This window comes from Ornithorhynchus anatinus, chromosome 8, assembly GCF_004115215.2.
Source record: "Ornithorhynchus anatinus isolate Pmale09 chromosome 8, mOrnAna1.pri.v4, whole genome shotgun sequence".
NCBI lineage: Eukaryota > Metazoa > Chordata > Mammalia > Monotremata > Ornithorhynchidae > Ornithorhynchus > Ornithorhynchus anatinus.
Genome location: NC_041735.1, coordinates 18,863,432 through 18,884,041, shown reverse-complemented (window position 1 = coordinate 18,884,041; position 20,610 = coordinate 18,863,432). Strand labels below are relative to the sequence as shown.

Here is a 20,610-nt window from a genome sequence, read left to right as displayed (position 1 = left end):
CTTATTATTCCAAGAGCTGTATAAATTGCTGGGTTTAGTTACATACCTAATGTAGACTCTCGATGACAAAATGCAGAAAAAGATTCCCTTTTTCCTTTAAAGAGGGGATGAAGATGGATCAGCACACACTGAGGTACAAATATATAGTAAGGATATGGAAATGTATATCCATATGTATATTTCCATATCCTTGTATTTTTACTTCTGTGAGAGATGAGAAAAGCAAACTGCATACTGATAAATGTGTATCTGCTGTTAACTTTAAAATGTGGACCAAACTGAATGTTGTTGTTGCTCCCCAGATCACCTTGACCACCATTGGCTACGGAGACAAGTACCCTAAAACCTGGAATGGACGCCTTCTGGCTGCAACTTTCACCCTCATTGGGGTTTCCTTCTTTGCTCTCCCGGCTGTAAGTCAGTTAGATTCATGTTGGTAATACCATGGGCACTGGATTTGGCTTTTATTTGTTCCAGGGCCATAAAAGACAATGTCCAGGAAAACTAAATTTCTTCACTTCAAGCAGTCACATTGTTCCTTACCTGGATGAGCTAGTTGCTTCCTTATTGCTGTTGATTTTACATTCGCAGAAAAGAGAAAATGGTTTTGTCTTTTGTGGGAAATAGGTTCTCTTCAATATTTGCAATGATTGCCTGAAAGAAAAATGGGGTTTCTGATGGGATCTATAGTGAAGGACATATTTGGCATTTAACTTTGTTCACCCAGTTGGGTTTGAATTTTTAGTCCTTGCTTGAACTAAGAAATTTCTGCCTGCCATTTCCAGTGGGTTGGGTTTTTTTAAAACTTTCACTGCCCATTTAAAAGATGCTTAAATGCTACTGGAGAAAACTGACATTTAAGCTTAACCACAGTGCCAACAAATTAGTTCCGAGTTTTTCCATAATTTTCTTTTTCCCTCTCCCAGAAGTTCTAATCCTGGCTCTGCTACTTTTCTGCAGTGTGACCAGAACAAGTCACTTAATTTCTCTATGCATCAGTTACCTCATCTTTAAAATGGGGATTAAAGTTGTGTCCTCATGTGGGACATGGTATCCATTTTATCTACCCCAGCACTTAGTACAGTGCCTGGCACATAGTAAGTGCTTAAGAAATACCATAAAAAGTAGAAGATGCAGTTTGTTGTTGATTAATTCAAGGCCTTATGTTGGGGGAAAACCAGGGTCACTAAAGGAGAGTCACAGGCAAGCTGAGCCTCTTATGCAAAACCTCTAAGAATGTTACTCTCATTCGAGCTAAGTGCACGGATATATTGGACACAGTTTTCTTGAAAGCTTGCAATTGAAAGGTGATTCTAAACTCTTCTGTGTTCCAGGGCATTTTAGGCTCTGGGTTTGCTCTGAAGGTCCAAGAACAGCATCGTCAGAAGCACTTTGAGAAGAGGCGAAATCCTGCCGCTGGCCTGATCCAGGTTAGCCGAAAGGACCCCTGGGGGCTGACAGAGGGTCTAGTGTCTTCTCCAACTTAGAAAATGTCTTTGTCCTCCAGAGCTTGCCTATCACATTTGAATATGAGAAGCTATGAACTACATGGATCTAAAGAGTCCCAGATCTTATTATTGCTGCTTTTGCCCAGAACCTTATTTACTGATTATCTTTAAAGTAGGTTTCTGCAACGAGGTTCAAAAATACACTTAATACAAAAAGGAACATTCAGGAAAACCTCCTCTTTCAGGGTCTTTGTGAACTGGAATATTTAGACTGGCTTTGAAAGGTGCCATGAGCGGTAGTAAGTGGGAGTGGAACAAATATTCACCAGAACTTTATCTGAAATTGTTCAGCTCCTTTCCATTAATAACGGAATTCAGCTTGAGCCTTTGTTTTAAGGGGTCCAGGGTGAGAAGGATTAATTCACCTAATATTTTTTCCTACGCTCTTTCTTATGCTCTCCCCAATGTTAAGTAAAAGCTTTGGTCACTATATGAAATTCCTCAAGTATAATCTCCCTTCCTCCTCATTTTGTGATAGTCCCTTTGGATCCATTCCTCCTAAAATAAAATATGACTTTTATTCTTCTCTAGTGCTTATGGTCTAAAATATGGGTAGAGAGCAACTGAAAGATATTCCCAAGCTTTTGGGAATGAGCTGGTTTCAATCTTTAAGGTTTTAATTTTTCCTGCCCAATCAACAAGTATGTCAAATTTTGGTATTCTGATCTGCATCCAGTAAGGGTTAAGTCAATTGACTGATTGATTGTTAATGTGACTTTTTGAAGAAAAGACCCAATCATATTTCAGCTGGAGGAAAAATGTGCCTTATTTCTCATTGTCGATCCATCTAGCATTTATTGGTTTTATAAATTTTGTTGCCATATTCCAGGGGTGAGAGGCCAGAGGAGGAGGAGGAGGAGGATGGCATTTCAAGGCAACATGAGGAAGGTGCTAGACAGAAATGGGGAACAAGACTCGTCTTAAAAATAAATGTGAGGAAATCATCCTCAGAATCCAGACTGATTTTGGCAGTTAAATCAGGCAGATTTAATGCTTGTAGACCGCAAAAAAATTAATTAAAGTAGGCCTGTTTCCCCCAAATGGTTTGGAGATAACAAGATAGAGTTTATACATAAATTGAGCTGAGGTCAGTGTATTTAAAATGGAAACAGATGTCTACCCCAGAAGGTATGTCTGAGACCATATTTTGAAAATTGTGCTTCATCAATTGTTTTTAATCCAGAATGTTACACTCTTTCTTATAAAAGGATTCCCCATATGTTTGGATATTTTCTCCATTAGACACTAAACTCCTGAAGGGAAGAGATCATATTTATTTCTTTTATATTTTGAATGTTCCCTAAGTATACAGTAGATTCTCAGTAAATGTTTTTGACCATCATGGTGGTGGCCTTTGTGCAAGAGGGACTTTTTATTCATTCAAGTTTGCCTAGCTGGAAAGCCATTCTGCAAATCCCCTGCAGGAGAGATATGGGAGGAAATAGCTAAGGAGAGGTTATCTGGGAGTGCAGGAGTCCATGAGGGTGTAAAATATGAGAAATACTCAAGAGTTCAGCTCCAGGAAGATGCAAATCCTCCAATAGGCATTTTCATCAACGGATCTCTAGCGTCCTGACTCCCACCACTCCCACCCACCCAATGCTCAGCCCTATAATGGAGTCTTGTTTACTGGAATAGCTGTAACTGGGCAGCAGCCAGACAGGAGATGGCCATGGGCAACCAGTGCCCACTAGAGAACAATGAATCCTTGCCCAGAGGGAGAGCCTTCCAAATGCTGGAGGAACACTCTCCAGACGAACAACAAGCCCAACAGCTTGTGTTTGCAAAACAGTCTGCAAGGAGGCCATGGACTTGAAATCATGCCCTGAATTGCCTTTGATTAACTACATGCTAATAACTGCTGTTGTAGGGAAAGGTATTAATGCTGTTTCTTCTGCTTGATAGTGGGTGTTAGGTTGAAATAAAGCCTCACTTACTGGCCACATCAGCTTTTCCTTTCTCCCTCTGCTCCCTCAGTCTGCATGGAGATTCTACGCGACCAATCTTTCCCGGACAGACTTACACTCAACCTGGCAGTACTACGAACGTACCGTGACAGTCCCCATGTACAGGTACCAGCTGTTAATTCCCTTCCTGCTATTCTTCTCTCCCAGATCCCTGAAATCATGCAGGATGTCTAATCTATGGTTCATTGAATGTGCATTCCTGGAAGCTCGCCCCTATGGTTTGTTGCATTTATCAGCTTGTTCTTGGTTCCACTTTCTTGGTTGGTCGGTCTTTGGTTTGGGGTTTTTTTGGTTCTATGTGTAATTTCCATGGTATTAATTTTCTTTGTTTTTGTTGCTGTCGTTTTTCACCTTGATTTTTCTGCACCCATTTTTTTTTTCCACTGTCAGTTGCATTGTGTTGTGACCGTTGCTTTGGCAGCACAAGAAGACCACCTCAAGAGCCGCTCTGGAACGTAGGTAAATGCTTCTCGTGCCATGTAGACCTCAGTTGCCTAGCTGCGTTGCCTTTCTTGTTAACCAGACTCTGCTGGATCTCTTGCCCTTTGACAAGCTTATCCCACCCCCACATCAACGATCTCTCAGTTTTGAGCACAGAATTGCACTAACAGTTGGATAGGTAAATGCAAGCTTTAAAAAAACAAAAGTAAAACAAACAAAAAGAGCCCTTCTCCCTACCTCCACTTTGGTTACATATTTACCAGAGAGACAAAGAGATTAGGACGCTCTGGGAAGAACTGAACTAGCTTTGATCTTCCTTAAAACTTAGACATATCACTGTCCACTAAAGCCAGGTCTCTGTTGCTGGTTTTGTGATCCCCTTTGTCCTTATTCACAAAAAAACAACCTGCTAAGGATGAACTTTGCGGTAAGGTAGGTCTGAACAGTGGTTTCCAGAGTGCAAAACATATCCCCATCTCTACCACCAGCCCTATACCCACATACTCTCTTGGAAGAAGTCCCAAGGATAAAATGCCAACACCCTTCCCCTTCCTACAAGCAGCTTATCTCTCAATCCCTCCACTTCTAAAAGCTGGGTTGTTGCCAATGAAAATGTATGTTATGATCAGGTCATAGGATGGGTTTCAAAGTTTTTCTGATTCTAACCTGGAAATGGGATTTCACACTGAGATCAATTCTCTGTGTTCCCTGGGACATGAAACAGGCAAGTAGGAAAATTCCAGTGACCCTCAAACATCTGAGCGTGGAGAGGAAAGGGCATGAAAGCTTTGTTTAAAAAGGAATCATCTGAGTGACCCAAAGAGGCGCCGTTCTCCTTCAAACATCAGGAAGTCCAGGCTGCTGGGCAAAAGTGGTCCCTGAGGAAGGTGATGAAAACACCACTTGTTCTAAAAGGCTTCAGATGCAGTAGGGACAGTTCGGGTGGAGATGGAAGGCCTCACAGGGCAAGAAGGCTGACATGCTGCAGCCCTGCAGAGGAATTGAAGGGAAATGCTGATTGTGGCACATGTGGTCCTGTAGAGAGTAACTTGCAGGAAACCCAGGGCTTTTCAGCCTCTCCCTCCCTGTCCTCTTCTCTGGGAAAAACAGACCAGATGGCATTCTCCACACCCACACACTATACGCTGGGCACATGGTGCTCTCCGGAGCTGCTCCCAAAGTCCTTACGAACTCTCTTTGCAGTGCAAGGCAGGAATTCTGGCCAGTCACATACCAGAGATGAGACCTGATTAAGGATTTCTGTGAACAGGTGCTGTGGTTGAGCATTCTTGGTGTTTTAAGATTTGTGCTGAGAGTCTTTAAGGTAATCTGGGGAGCCACAGGAATTATCCAGTCTATCTGGCAGTTTAATTGTACTAGGACTCATTTTGAGTCTTTTGGGCTCTCCCTGATGGGTAGGTATAGTTCTTTTGGGGTCATCAGTGGGGTTTCACTTGTCTTGTGTAAGTGATCTGGAGGTGAGCCAGATTCCTCACAGCAACAATTAATGAACACTTCAAGCCATCTAAATCTGTTTTTAGTGTCTCTTCTATACTCTGGGCATCAGAGGAAAGGAAAAGAACTGAACAGAGAAATTGTCCATAAATAGGGGCTCATGTGAATCTGGGGACTCACCAGGCAACTAACCTCCCCCCTCTCCTTTTCTTATTAGCCCACCAATTTTCTGCCTTTACCACATTGTTTCAGGGGTTAGAAAGCATATTAGACAGATTAGACTTCTTAATGAATTACACCCAAAAACACTAGGATAATACCTCTCATTATAAAATACTCCAGAAATCTGAAAAGAAAAAAAAAATCGAAGGACTCACATAGCAAGGAGCTCTTGGTGAGAGATTGCAAACTCCTCCCTTGAGGGCAGGGAACCTGGTTACCTACTCTATTGTACTCTCAAATACTTAGTACAGTGCTCTGCATACAGTACGAACTCAAATACCTTTGATTGATTACTTGAGGAGAGAACATTCTGTTATAGTAAAATACTTTGCAGTCACAAATTATTTAATCAAAATCTTTTTATACCTGGCTCCGTCGAAATGCAATCCATTACTCTTAAAATCCATGAGAATGGAGGATTGAGACAATCATCACTAGAATCGTGGATATTCCAAAAATTCCCATTTATATCAAGGGTCTCAAATACCTCCCCTCATCAAACCTCCTACTAGTGATGCTTTGAGAAGCTAAGCAGGTTTCTTTATGTATTTGTTTCTCCTGTTGGAGGTGCTAATAGCGTTCATTCATTCAGTCTTATTTATTGAGCACTTACTGTGTGCGGAGCACTGTACTAAGCGCTTGGGAAGTACAATTCGGCAGTGAAATGCCCAGTGTGTGGAGAAGAAAGGAAAAGTAGTAGAAAATGACCTGGAGAATTCATGAAGTGGCCCATTAGTCTTGAGGCTATTGAGAACTTTCTCAACCTTGAAATAGAAAAGTTCCATGCAGGCTTCCTTAGAGTTCCCTAGAATTGACATCCTGTTTTGGGAAGTCCAGCTTGAGGACTGAAGACTTTTGAGGATGTCCTTAGCAAACACCCATCCAGGGTCTCCTAATGACTTGGTTAGGAAGTAAACAGAAACAAACCCTGGAGTTTTTTGGAAATGGGTATGAAGAGGGCTAGTCTCATATCAACAAGTATTCTCATTCCCATTGGTCCTAGCCTCCCCAGTAGTAGTCTGCATACTATGCGGATCCTCTTTCTTTCCTGAATCCCTAAGATGCTTCTGTTGGCAGTCCTCAAGTATCTTTCCGCCACCCACTTTCGGGTGGGGGGGATACTTGGACAGACTCCTCTCGATAGATGTCAAGCTACAAAACTGTATTCTTCATGGTATCCCCCACACATTAAATGGTAACTAGTGGGATTCTCTAAGGGTAGAGAAGGGACTTGCTTAGTTATACTCAGGAAGGAGCAACAGAAGTATACTGCTTCCCTTTAAGATCATCTTCTCTTCCCAGCTATTTGTTATTACAGAAGTGGTGGTTACTGTTGCTTTAGCCCAATATAGATGTATTAGCCTTTTAACTCTCAGCATGCTGCTTGTTCACCCCAAAACATCTGTCAGTGGGAATACTGTGACACAGCTCAAGCTTTTCTCCTTGGAGAAAAGACTTGGCCAGACTTATGTTGTCTGGGGTGAGTCACTTTCCTGAGTTAATGACTGAATACCATAGAACACATTCTAGCTCTTCTCAGTGATCCTATATGAGTGTCAGGAGTATTTGCATCATTTAATTTTTTTCTCCATCCAAATACGAATGACATCTGAAAAATAACCAAAAATGAAACTCGTTCCTGCGGCTAGCAGGAGCATTTGCTGCTCTTAACTCGGAACAAGTTTCTATTGTTTGATGATGTTAGCTGGGTGTGAAAAGTCAAAGACTGTGGGGATCTTGTTTTTGGTTTTTTTTAATTTGTGAACCATCTTAATATAGGTACTGAGTCTTTGCTTCTAAAGGGCAACACTTCAATGCACTTGTGATATCCCCTAAAGGTAGACTCCTTCTCAATTAACAGATGCCTGAAAACTGGCACAGAGTCATCTAGAAAGAATCCATATTGGTTGGCTCAACTTTGCTCTTCAGTAGGTCCAGAAGTCTCTGAGAACCCTAAAGGACAATACTGTTCTCTCTCCGCTATCCAACTCAAACATAGATCTCCAGCAGTCAGGGCCTTTTTGGCTTGATGTCTATTTGCCCAGCTCACATTATGTACCTGCTTGTTGACTTGCATTTAGCTAATTTTCTTGTTCTATTGTTTCCCTCTCCCCTGACCCTACCCTATACTTTCTTCTACTCTTTTCTTTCTCTTGTCCCGTTCTTTTTTATGATTATTTTGGTGAAAACACTTGAAAAGCTCGCAAACACAAACTTACGGTGCCTCCAGGTATGAAGTGCATGTGAATCTGAAAACCGTGTGTGGTGTTATTTCTTGTTCTTCGTTTGAGAATGTAATACGTTGAGCCTCTTGAAAAACTCAAACCAGCCTAACCAAAAAAAAAAGTCAAAAGAAATCAATCTCCAGTGTGCAGATTTAATTCCATGCATCTTCATAAATGCTCCCTGTGTAGTTTTTGTACAAATGCTGAAAATTCTTATACCTCGGTGGCTATGAAGAATAAAAGAAAACATCTGTAATCCTTGCTTTCTCAGATCTAAGTTGTAGCATCCCAAGAACTGAGTTTAAATTGTATGCTTAAGACTAGTGAAAGGGATTCCTTCTGCCATATTAGTCCCAGCTTTTGTCTACTTCCCTTTCCTGCTGATTCATTTTCTTCTTTCTCCTCCTTCCACATATTTCTCTTCCTTTCCTTTATTTATTCTTCCTCTATTAATGTCTTTCTTCACCTTCCTATTCTCCTTCTTCCTCTAATTTTGCTGTCTTTTTTCTCTCCTGTACCGTCACAAGGGCTTCTCTCTCTGATCCTTGTTCTTCTCCTCTATTTTGCTACTCACTCCTTTTTTTTAAGCAGCTCCTGCCACTAGTCCTTGTTGAAATGGAATACAATAAGTCCAAGGTACTTTCCCAAGCTTTGAACCTTCCCAACTCACAACAGTTCGTTTAGGTGAGATTGTCTCCTAAAACAGACTTAGAACAAGAGGACCAGGAAAATGGAGCTCTCTGAGGTACTAACTGCAGAGGCAAGATGGTGAAGAGAGATCAAATTATTATTGGATTTTCACAAGCACTACACAATCTGGAGTTCCATTTTCTAACAGGGAAATATGGAAGCTTGTGCTCAACTTTGTCAGTGAAAAGAGGTATTTAATATACAAGCATACCACTTCGTAATTATTGGTAATATTCATATAGAACTGGCCTTGAATTCCTTACTTATGGGCACTTGGAAGAATTAATGGTGGCTCAAAGCCAGCATGTGATATTAGTAACAGTCTCTGTAAAGGCATATAATGAAACCGGGAGAATGTCCTAATGAGAATCAAATAGTGGTTCACTTTAAAAAGAGACTTTCCCCTGACATCATGGTCTACATCTTTGAGTTTAGGTCCCTAAAATCTCCCTGAGGAGGGATGTCGAAAGCATAAAGAAGCTCATTGTCTTTCAATATAAGAACCTTTGATTTGCTTCTCTCGCCAGAGAGAAATTTCACACAAGTTCTCCTGTCTTACAAAATAGCTGACCATTTAACTCAAGCTCACCTTATTTAAATGGCCTTCCCCTCTAGATGGGTGTATTTGTTACCAAAAAGCCTATCCACAATGTATGCTGTAGTGTTTTTACAGTAAGGTGCTCTCCAGTATGACTGAAAATATCTTCTTTTCCAGACTCATTCAGTTAGTGAACTTATAAAGTAAATGCAAGCTCTGAAACATGACTGTGACTCAAGCTATAGAGTGGAAACACAAATAGATGTCCCTGCCCTTTGCCCATTATGTGACCTAAGGAAACATTTCCCAGACTCTCTTTCCTGAGATTACAAAGGAAGATATCAAATCAGATATCCTGTGGCATCCCACCTGATTTAAGCCTGTGCCCAGTAAATTCTCAGAGTTAGAGCTGAAATGCAATTGTGGAGTCATCCTGATAGAACACCTTGTGTTGGGTAATAATGTTAAAAAAAACAAAGAAACAAAAAACCCCTTTGGGTATAGGCCCTCTTAATATAGAGACCACATTCAATATAATTATGTCTTCTACTTCAGACTCACAAAAAGTAGCAGCAGTCTTCCCTTTGGGAGTGACATCCAGTTCTTCCTTTCTCTGAATCCTACTCTGTAACGCTACACTTCTTAACTGGCACATTACTTGCTCCCTCTTCTAAGCCAAGCTCCCCAATATCATCCTAAGTGCTCTCTGGGTCAATATATGTGTGTGCACTATTGTAAGACTCCCCCATGCTCTGTTTTGTGATGGTGCTGTATCTGTACCCAAGGCATGAGAACTTCCCCACCTACAGTCTTGCTTTCAGGTGCTATGTACTGTTCGTTCTCCCCAAGAATTGGTGTGGGTTTTGATGGGGGGAGGGGGATGATGGGTTCCTTGATTTGTTTCCTTTTCCTGCTGTCAATGGGGAATGTTTCTGGTTAATGTTGGTTTTAATTTTTAATTTAAATAAAAGAGGTGAGGGGGTGGGGGCCCTGATGCTATTTCATGAGAGGGCAGACAAGGGAGAGTGGATTTTTAGCAGTTTGAAGACATCTCATCTCTCCATCTCCAAGGTTCATGTAGCAGGGAAGAGTTAGATGCTTGGTTCTCCTGTTAGCATGAGTTGCATAATCCTTTGCAGTGCTGGAACTCTTTTGCTTCCCTGTCCTAAATTATTTGAAAAATTATTTCCGACAAGAAGGGCTACATGAATGGGGAAGAGAGAGAGAAACTGTAACCCAATGTGTAATCTAATACTTTTATTTATGACTTAGTATAAATGCAAACAGAAGGGCTCATAATCAAAATCCCATCCCAGTCAAGATATCTACGGACAGGCGACTATCAGCATTAAAGTCTGTCAAACCAATGCACCGTGCAGTTTCTTATTAATATTGTCTAATCCCACGATACAAAGTTTTCAGTTCCATCAAGCATCACTCCTACTTCCACTGTGGTACTATATTTACTAATTGTTGCTGTAAGGATTTGGAATTTATTTGAAACCTAGATTTACTCTTACACAGATCACATCTCGTTGCATTTTGACTTTCCTCCTGGAGGGTTGCTTGAGGAAGTAACTTCTTTAGTAACTTCCTGGAAGTCTTAGAACCAAGGAGTAAGATTGGGGGAAAGGTCAGATGAGGGTGGGGTCACCAAAGCTGAGTACTGAGCGCAATCAGGGAGTTGCCACAGGAAACAATGGGCCATACCCCCCATTTCTCTCACAGCATAATTGTTTGGAGAAAATATTCTTATGACCAGATGGAATTCATATTTCATTAGTTTCAAAGCAGTGCTATGAAACAGCACTGCTTTGGCCTTCTTACTAAGAAATTCAAAGACTTTTACCAGACCAGGAGCCTATTTTTCCAGCCTGCTTTCCACCCAACTGGTCAGTGGGCAACAGCAAAAATACCTTCTCTGCTATGAAAGACAAATGCTATTTCCAAAGGTATTTCTGTGTAAAGGTAGATGCCACTGATTTCCTGGCATCTCCTGATGAGAAATCCCATAATTCCTTCCTCTCCTTTGGGAGTTTAAGAGGGTGAGGTTTTAGCTGTGTCAGTTTCCTACTTTGGGGGCAGACATATTGAAGGTGGCAGCTTCAGAGAAGACCAAGGATACCTAAGTCATGGAAAAACAAGTTCTACCCAGTAACTGGAGACATTTTTACGCATTGCCATGAGAGTCAAAGTAGATGCTGCATGCTTGGCTGTTTGTGTCTTTTATTACTCAAGTCTCCAGGCTTCCAGTCCTCTGCTTTCTGAGCTGGTCTGGGAATATCAGTTTGAAATATTTATAGTACTCCCTCACCTCTTTTCCCCAAAGTTTTTCTGGAAGGACTACAGAGAAGCATGAGAGTAGTTTGTTCATCCTGACTTAAGAAGGTAGACCTATTTGCCACTTCATATCAGTTGTTGTTATCAAATGCCGTTGAGTCATTTATGATTCATTAATCATCAGATTAATAGAATTGGTCAAATCAGATTGATCGATTAGTTGGCCAAATCACAGATGCCTAATACCCAGGAGCACTGTGCTGGGATGTTAAGGGAAACATACACTGCGATTGGCCCCTAGTTAAAAGAAAGGTGCTATAGTGAAGACACATGCACAGGATGCCTACATTAATTTAGCATTGGCTATTTTCACCCAAACAATTCATTGATGAGGCAGGATAACAAAAGAGGAGAAAGGGCAGAATGCTAAGGTAGCTATCCCACTATCCTTTGCTCTTGATTCCTATTGGGCCTTTTATTATGACTCCTCATTGGGATACTTTAGATGTGACCTGAAGAGTCCAAATACATGACTCCTCCATCCATCACTCTTTCCACACTATGGAAATTTCCTCTCTGTGCAAACATTGCATTATCGGCCTGGGACATTCCCTGTCTCTGGATATTCACTCTCCTACAGCCTAACTTCAGTTCTGACTTCTGTTCCTTGTAGGAACTATAAAATGTGGTGAAGACCCTGCTTTTCAGGAACTGGTGGTAGATGGGAGGGGAGGTTGGGGAAACACTAAGTTTAGTTTAGAGTTTCAGTGGAATTTCTCTCTCTCTTCTGCCTCTGCTCAAGGCTTCTTCTGGAAAGTCTTTAAGCAGAAATCCTCCCCTCCCACCATGATGCAAACATGATTCTGGAGGGTCAATAAGACACTTTGGTAGGACTGAGTTCTCCAATTTAATTTTTCTCTCATTTTCTTACCTCAGACTAATTCCACCTCTCAACCAGCTGGAGCTCCTAAGGAACCTGAAGAGTAAATCCGGACTCACTTTCAGGTTAGCAGCTGACCGACGTGAATGTGTGGCGCAGGGGGCAAGGAATTCCTCCATCCAACATCTTCTCCCTGTCATCCATTGTTCATGTTACTGCTACTGAAGTTCAGAACTTAGCACAATGCTCTGCATACAGTAAACACTTAATACTCTTACTAGTACTAAAGATCCAGTCAACTGGATCCCTGTGGTACAGAATATGCATTGCCCCCTCTCTTTGGTTATCTGTCCATACAGTGTTTGTGAATATTCTCTCCTAAAACCATTCCTCATGTTGGTCTCCTGTTTAAGGTAATATTGAGAATTTAGCAGAAAATCTAGCAGAAATGAGCCACAGGCTAGACCTAGACCCAGATTAAGTGAGAACAGTAGCCTCAGGTCTACCCTGAACCTGCTTAGAGCAGTTCTGTAGAGTATCCTTCAGCCCTTTGCCGGAATGAGGATTGGTTCCTCAGTGAGTAGTGGAGATTGCATATTGACTTGGACTACAGAGTAAAGTCATTTGAACTCAACCTGCCTGAGGTTAGAATTCAGATCACTGTAAGCTCAGAGAAATGAAAGCAGACAGGCTTGATTATCATGCCCGATGTTATCAAGTTGTCCGCCCTGAGCTCGAGTCAGGTAACCCGTGTTGGCTTATGAAACTGTTAAAAGGGAATGGACTGCTAATTTGCATTATGTTTCAAGGGCTGTTCCCGAGAACCTAGAACATGCCCACCCCCACCAACCGTCACATATTTCTGTTTTTATTTTTTCATCCATTTGGGTAGGAGCTCAGTGATGACGTTATCTGGAATGTATAGAGTTGTTCATATTTTCAGTGTTGTTCAATCCTCACGGCAATCCCACCAGGTAGGTTGCTAATACTAACATCTTATGGATGGCGATAAGGTATTGAATGATTTCTAATTTAAATATTGGATGTGAATGCCATTCAGCTAAGAGTCCTAAACTGACATTGAGTTTGCATCAGAGAGCTTGAAAATGATTTCACAGTATTTATATGCATCTCAACAGCATTTATATTACCTGATATTAAGCAGCTAACATGATTAACATCATCTGACTTGTTATTCAACTAAAGAGCTTACTTTTTTACTGTAACTCAGCATGGCAGGATTGGGTGATACTAGTTTGAGCTGGAGGTCCCAGAACAATTTTCCAGTGAGATTGGGTACATTTTCATTTCTCAGCCCACAGATTGCCAAAGCGGGTCTAGAGGACAAGTGAATGCAGTTATTACTGACATGGAAGCTGGTTATGTGGGTCAAGTTTCCCAGGCTCCATTGTCTTGATTGATGGGCTTCATTCTCTGCTGTGATCATGTCTGCAACTGTTGAGATGTGGCCAATGATAGTACCAAGAAGTAGCTGAGTTTTGCTATGCTTTCGGTGGCCAATTTTTAACCCTAAAGCTTCCATCTTTGCCACCACCATAACTCCCAAGCATGGAGGATGGTGGAAGAGAGTGGAAGTGGAAGAGAAAATAATGCAAGCATTCTGTGACTGCATAGTCAACTGAACATTTTAGCAGCCTGATTTTTTGACACCTCAGTAACAGGCACATCTTTTAGAGGATGGGAGGGAGCGTGGCAGGTAGTCACAGGTCAGGTGGCTCACCGTATGCATTTTTGAGATTTTTAGATTGTTCCCACCCGAGTCGTTGACCACTCTGAACTCAAGATAGTGAACCGGGTTAGGCAACTGCCTGAGGGATCCCAGGAGTCTTTTTGGCTGGTCAGAGGAATGGCTGTTGAGTGATTCTAGGCTCCTTTCTCATGAGAGCCTCTTCTTCCAGAGACAGTGGCTGGGTCAACCTATGTTGTGTTCTCCTTTGTCATTAACTCAGAGAATGTGGTCGTTCAGGGAAGTGGGGGTCCACACATTTCCAGTGTGGGAAATGCAACATTACCTCATTATAATGAAGCTGGAAGGGGTGGTTTTGGATGACTTATTATGGGAGGATTCTGATGACTTATTAAAATACTTGGAATTACCCAGTGGGTTGCTTTGACTAATAAAAAACTGAATTGTATGAAAGCTTGGTTATTAGAGTTCATTATAAAGATGTTTTACTATAGTTTTTGTTAGAGGTTTTATTTTGTATTTCCCAGCCTAATTGAATTGGCAGGTGGCCAGAGGAAGATGGTCTTTCCATTGTTGGGAAAACATAATGACAAAAAATACAGGCCTCGTTTGGTTCCATGCTGTTGGAGAGGAGAGGTTTGTTTTTGTCCATGTTGCTTGTCCTTATAAATACTAAGGAATACCAACCTATTTCTGAGAATCCAAGGAAAATATATAAAGCCATCATCTTCATCTCTAGCATCCAACTCTACCTACGATCCTGTTGTGTTTTGATATGGTCCTTTGGGTTGGGTTCAAACAGTATTGTATTTATGCCAGTTGTCCCTGATTCTACTACTAATGTACTGTTGCTTCTGTTTAAAGGAAAGAACCTCAGCCAGAACCATCACCCAGGTCTGTATCATGACTAGCACTCCTTTCCTGTGCTTTTTTTTGTACCATATATCAATGTGTGTGTATATAGATTATGGGGATAGACAATTGTGTGTGATGTATTCAGCCAAAGGGAGCTGAGTGCCCCAGGACAGATTCTGTGTGTGCTTTCTGCAATTCAGCGTGTGTTCATGTTTTCTGTGTGTTTGTACTTGTGTGTGGGTGTTTATGTATCATGTGCATAATGGTGATGTTGGTCCTTAAATCACTTTTTCTTTGTTTTAGTGTTTCCCACAGTGTATTTTGGAATTACTTTGCGGTTATGTGGATAGTGGCCTCTGGGTGCATTTGATGGCAGCCTGTGGGTGTGTGGGGACCAATTCTCCCAGCAAAAACCTTTCCCAGATAAGAGTTGCCTTTTTACGCATCTGAGACAAAGCTCTTTTTTATTACTTTTCCTTATCTGTGATTTTCCAAACTAAGGACATAACCTGAGAAACCAGTGCAGACCTGGGTGCCCAAAGCACTTTGAGATGTCGTTTATGCTCCAGGTATCACAGCTAAATTCCTGCCTTTTCTCTTGGCCAATCCCAATGTTGTGTGGAGAGGGAAAACATATTCAATTACTCTAGCATTCTGGGGTTTCTAAGGAGAATGGGTCCTGTTTCAAGACTAATAGGACATTGCTCTAAGTGTACTTGGCAGTCACCAGGGAAGATCAAGGATAGCTTGGGAATGACCCAGCAAAGCTCTACCCTTTTTTTTTTCAGGGTCTTGTTCAAGATTATATTTCCCCAATTTGACCTTGGCTGAAAACAGCGATATTATTGCCTTAGCACTCAGAAGAGTCCAATGGGTGCTCTCTCACCCTTGAAGATCTCCAGGAATGGTGGAATATATGAACCTAGCTCATAGGACAGACATGTAGTCTTTTCCCACCTGCTTCCCTTTTTGCTCCAGCTCACTCCACATGTAGGGTTTGCTGGGGCAGAGGGAGGCAGCAGAGCGAAGGCAGAAGTTTGATGAGGGACCCGGCCCAGCACAGCTTACACCCAGAACCTTCCCCCCATCTCTTCTCTTGATCCATCTCCTCCCACTCCTGTTTTCCCACAGAACTGTGGGAGGAAATGGGCCATGGAGCAGGCTCTGGGCAACATAGTCCTCCTGCAAGGCTTAGGAAGAACCCCTGGAGGCATTTCCCCAAGATGGCAGTGGTAAGTCTGCGTCATGGTTGACACAGTCTGATTCCTGGTCTTGCATAAGCCCAGGAGGTGCTGTGAGGAGTCAGGAGCTACTGGACTGTTACCAGCTCCCAGGGACAAGCTCTAGACACCGTCTCTGAGCATGGGAGGTAGCAGGGAGTGGGCACGTGTGCCTTAGTGCTGTGGGCCAAGAACCCTCCTCTTCCTGATCCCTCCACCTTCCAGCAGGTTTAGAGGATTTAAAGGGGGGTAGATCAGGGAGAAGCCCAGAGCTGGTTGAGGGGATGTCCCTCTAGGGTTCTTTCCCAGCTGCTCCTGGGCCCGATGTCTCCCTTATCCCTTCTTCATTCCACCTCTGACCGTTACGTCTCTCCTTAAGGACCCAGGTCATTTTCAGTAAGCTAGATTTGACTGAATTTTCACACTTGGCCTTGTCCTGAAAGGGTAAACATTACTGCAGAGAGTTATCGAGGGGAGAAAGAAATGCCATTCTGCATTTTTGCAGCAAAAATGATCAGTGAACATGCTAATGGGCTAACAGTAAACTCGTTTTCCAAATTTTCAAAGCTTGGATCGGTGCCCTGCTGCCCACATCTCGTGATTGCCACGTCTCCCTAAGACTAGGCCTTATGCAGGGAGAGAGAATGCAGTCCCTCAGTTACTGACTTCAGAAAACAGGGCTCTGCTCTGCTCAAGGTAACTAGAGGCCTGACACTCCTCTTGAAAGTACAAGAGTTTGTGCTGGGTGTTGTGCTGGGTGTTCAAGGCAAAAATTAACCTCAGCTTCCCTTTACCTCCACTTTCCTCACTTTCCCCTCCCTCACCTCCTCTCTTCCAACATTCCCATCTTGCCCCTCTGCCACTCTCACCCCTCTTATCTCTTTCTCCCCTTCCTCCTGTCACCCTCCATCCCCCTCCCCCTCCAGCTCTCCTTCACCCTCACCATCCTACTCCCTATACATTCTCTGTTTCCTCTCAGGCCACGGCTAATGGTATAAAAGGGAAGAAAATTTCTTCCTGATTCCCTTCAAAGAAGAGTACCTGAAGCCCTGAGAGGAGAAGGCTGGAAATCCTTGTTCTTGGAGTCCAGTGATTCTCTCGAGTCTTTGTCAATGGACGAACTGTTAGAGAACCTCAACTAGTTCTGACCTTTGCCCTCCTGCTGTAGCCTGAACAAGGAAGGGGGGGCTTTGTGGACTTGGCTTGTTGAGAATTTACACTTGGGAACGAAATCCCCATGAATTCTCCAGGCTTTGTATACATGGAACCAAATAATAATAATAATAATAAAGCCATTTATTAAGCACTTATTGTGTGCTAAGCAGTTGGTTAAATACAAACTTACCAACTCAGACACAGTCCCTGTCCCACAAGGGGCTCTCAATCTAACTTCTACTCATTTTACAGATGAAGAAACTGAGGCCCACAGAAGCTGTTACTTGTCCAAAAATCACACAGTAGGCCACCAGCCGAACTGGGATTAGAATCCAAGTCATATTTTTTCTTTTTGCCTACTTCAACTGGGTTGCCTTCCAAACTTGCTTGTGCTATGGGAAGAAGTAGTCATGAGGTATTGGCCTCCTTAAGTCTTTTATGAGGGTATGCACTATTTATAGGAACTTGCTCCTTCCCAAAACAGGTCTCTCTTTTGGTCTCCCTGTCTCTGTGTCCCTTTGTCTGTCTCTCTGTCTCTATTTGCTTTCTGCATCTCTCTGTATCCCTGCTCTTTCAGATTTAGATTGGTTATCTCAGTGTTTCTAACCATGGTCATTCCTCTTTTCTGGATCTTCTCTATTTCTGCTCTGTCCCTTTTGAGATCAGGTTGTAATCAGTGGAATCAGTATTCCAGGTGAGGAAGCCCCCTATAGTACCCTACCCTACTATGTTTGATATTAATGTCCTTTCTCTTCCTCCTCCTTTTCATCAACCTCTCCCTCATCCTCCTTCTCTGCCTCCCCTTCCTCTTTTAATGCAGCCTAGCTTCGCTATTTTTCCATGAAACAAACTTCCTTTCTACTCTTCCCCTTAATATTGTAATATGACCTTGATGCTGAACTGACAGTGACACGGTACAACAGCAATTTTGCATTTCTTCAGAGAGGGGCTGGGTGGCACAGAGCCCACTCATTCCCCTTTCTCTGACCCCTCACTTCCATTTTCACCACTGCACTCCACAAATCCATGCCCCTTTTAGAAACAACACTAAGTTGAGGAGTAATTTGATTCATGGAAAATGGGGTAATGGGAAAATATTTTCCCTTGCAGAACTCCAAAGAGTGACACTCTTAATTATTGGTTACCTGTTTATAGCACACTAATGCAGGGGGTTTACAAGACCTTGTTTTGAATGGATTGGACCTACCACATTTGAACACAGTGTGACTAGTTAGAGGAAGTCTATTCTTTGGTGTGTTCTATTAGAAGGAATAAATAGCATCTCCTCAGGATAGTAACTTCTATCAATTAGCTGCAGTACGGGTACAAGTTGTGAGTTTTCCTAAATGTAGAAAATGGGAAATGATCTCCAGAATTGTTACCAGCTTCAGTAATGCCCACTGTTCATTCAGATTTGACACATATTGTAGACGTTTGACCAGTCTGGATTTTTGTCACTAATTGACCCCCCCCCCCCCCCCAAAATTCATGACACATGAAATCTCTCAAATTCAAATGTCTTCTGCCCTTTTCTTGATTGACAAAAATATCTTAAAAACTCCACCTTTGCCCAGGACATTGCAGCAGCTGGTCAGATGAATAGTTCTTACTTTTCTCCCCCCTTTTAAATGTCTCTGGTCTATATAATGATGTGGCATTTGTTAAATGCTAAATATGTGCCAAACACTGCTCTATGCTCTGGGGTGGATGGGGATCACTGTCGAAGAAGGAAGGAGCCTAGGTATTTAATCCCCCTTTTATAGAGTAGGAAACTGAGGCACAAAGAAGTTGGGTGATGCTGAAGATCACACAGCAGGCTGGGATTCAAACTCAGGACCTGACTCCCAAGCCTGGTCCCTTTCCACTAGGCCATGCTGCTTCCTGTGGCTTGTCTTTAAATAAAAATTGAAGATTCTGTTTTCTGTGTTGAATGCTGGCAGTAAACCTCCCCTGATGACTGGCCTGTATTCACATTATTTCTCCATCGGTGGATTCAGATTCGTCTTGATGTCAAGATTTAGTGACAGGGACAGGCAAGAAGACCTTTTAGCTATGACCCTGGGCAAGGTTTGGCAATCATTGTTACGCTGGGAATGCCACTAACTGAATTGGGAACATTATTTAAGGGCACATTGGCACCCTCTTCCCACTTCAACTGTGGCTGCACAGCTACTGGCAAAATAGTGGGCAGGGCAGTTTGTCATTTGTTCAGGCAGATGGTAACAACACTTGCAAGAAAGCCCAACCACATGACAAACATCCAATGGGTAGGCTCAAGTATAATTTGGAGTGTTCATGCCCAGAGACATCAAGAAATCGTGAATCCAGTGTTGATCTGGCGGTCGTTTCCATCAAGGTCTTGCTGTTAGTTGGCCACTTCTTCCTTGATTGGCATTCAGGTTTGGGAGGCATCTGGCAAGTTAGACTTCCATGGAAGCCTTTTAAAGAGACCTGCACCCTTAGAGGGTCACTCTGAAGTTGCCCAAACTCCAATCCGTTCTTAAAAGCCAGAACGCTTCTGGTGTTATTGTGACGCCAGCACTTGGAGTCCTGCAGGATTCTGACAAATCTTAATAGATGCCAGGTAAATGCTTTTAACTATTCTTTGTCTTACCTCATTTCATTCGCTGTCATTTCCACCTGCTTCATTTGTTCACGTTTGGGTAAGTGGGGGTGGCCCTCCCTCATCATTTTGATGTATCACTTTGCTTCTCACTTTATAATCTGTCTGTGTCCATCTTTCTCCTCTGCGACCCCACGCCGATGAAGTGAAGATCAGGGTGTTGAGTTGTGTTTTTGTCTGTCTGGTCTCAACGGAGAATCTGTGTGGGTGTTGAGCACTGGGTCACCCTCACTCAATTCTCTAGATCTGCACGGTTCTGCTTATCTGCAAACTGCTCTAGGCGTGGTTTTCCGCTTTGCAATTCAGGCGGTGGTAACGACTCCCTTTGGCTGACTTGAACAAAGCTCCATCTATGAAACAGGCTTCAGAGCCAATGCTGAGATGGGGAGAGACAAGACAGGACTCTGGCCTACTTGCTCATGGATCTGAGGGGGAAAGGACTGGCAGGAAGGGAGATTCTTTTAACCCCTACTGCCTTAAAGCAGTTCCACATTCAGTTGGTGAAATGGGTCACAATTAGTCCATTGGCTAAATCAGGCTGAAAAATTCTGTCTGGTCTTTTTCTCTGAACACATCAGACTGTGGAAAGTTGAAAGTTGGGCAGGGATGTTTCTTGGGAACAGTGCTATGTGGGTTTTTTTTTTTTAAAAAAAAAACAACAAAGAGATATTGGTTGGCTCATAGTTGTTCACCAGATATGGTCAGAGTTAATCCAAAATTGTAGGATTCTTTCTCACTGAAAGTTAGAGAATCAATTGTGAAGGCAATTAGTAGACATAGGAAATGCCTTGCTTAATATGCAAGGAGAGAAGGAAGCTTTTTTGGGGGGTGACTTTCAATGTT

General features: G+C 42.5%; 1 protein-coding gene across 14 annotated transcripts in view; it reads left to right on the top strand.

Moving 5' to 3' along the window:
- KCNQ2 (potassium voltage-gated channel subfamily Q member 2) overlaps positions 1 to 20,610 on the top strand; it is a 115,147-nt gene that overhangs the window by 56,427 nt on the left and 38,110 nt on the right. For 9 of the 14 annotated variants that reach the window (XM_039912804.1, XM_029070397.2, XM_039912802.1 and 6 more), the window contains exons 6-11: positions 303 to 413; positions 1,335 to 1,430; positions 3,486 to 3,580; positions 7,794 to 7,823; positions 12,263 to 12,331; positions 14,779 to 14,808. In XM_039912804.1, coding sequence (XP_039768738.1) covers positions 303 to 413; positions 1,335 to 1,430; positions 3,486 to 3,580; positions 7,794 to 7,823; positions 12,263 to 12,331; positions 14,779 to 14,808 — 431 coding nt within the window. The remainder of the gene's footprint in view (positions 1 to 302; positions 414 to 1,334; positions 1,431 to 3,485; positions 3,581 to 7,793; positions 7,824 to 12,262; positions 12,332 to 14,778; positions 14,809 to 20,610) is intronic. The other 5 variants (XM_029070393.2, XM_029070390.2, XM_039912803.1 and 2 more) reach the window with 1 other exon arrangement.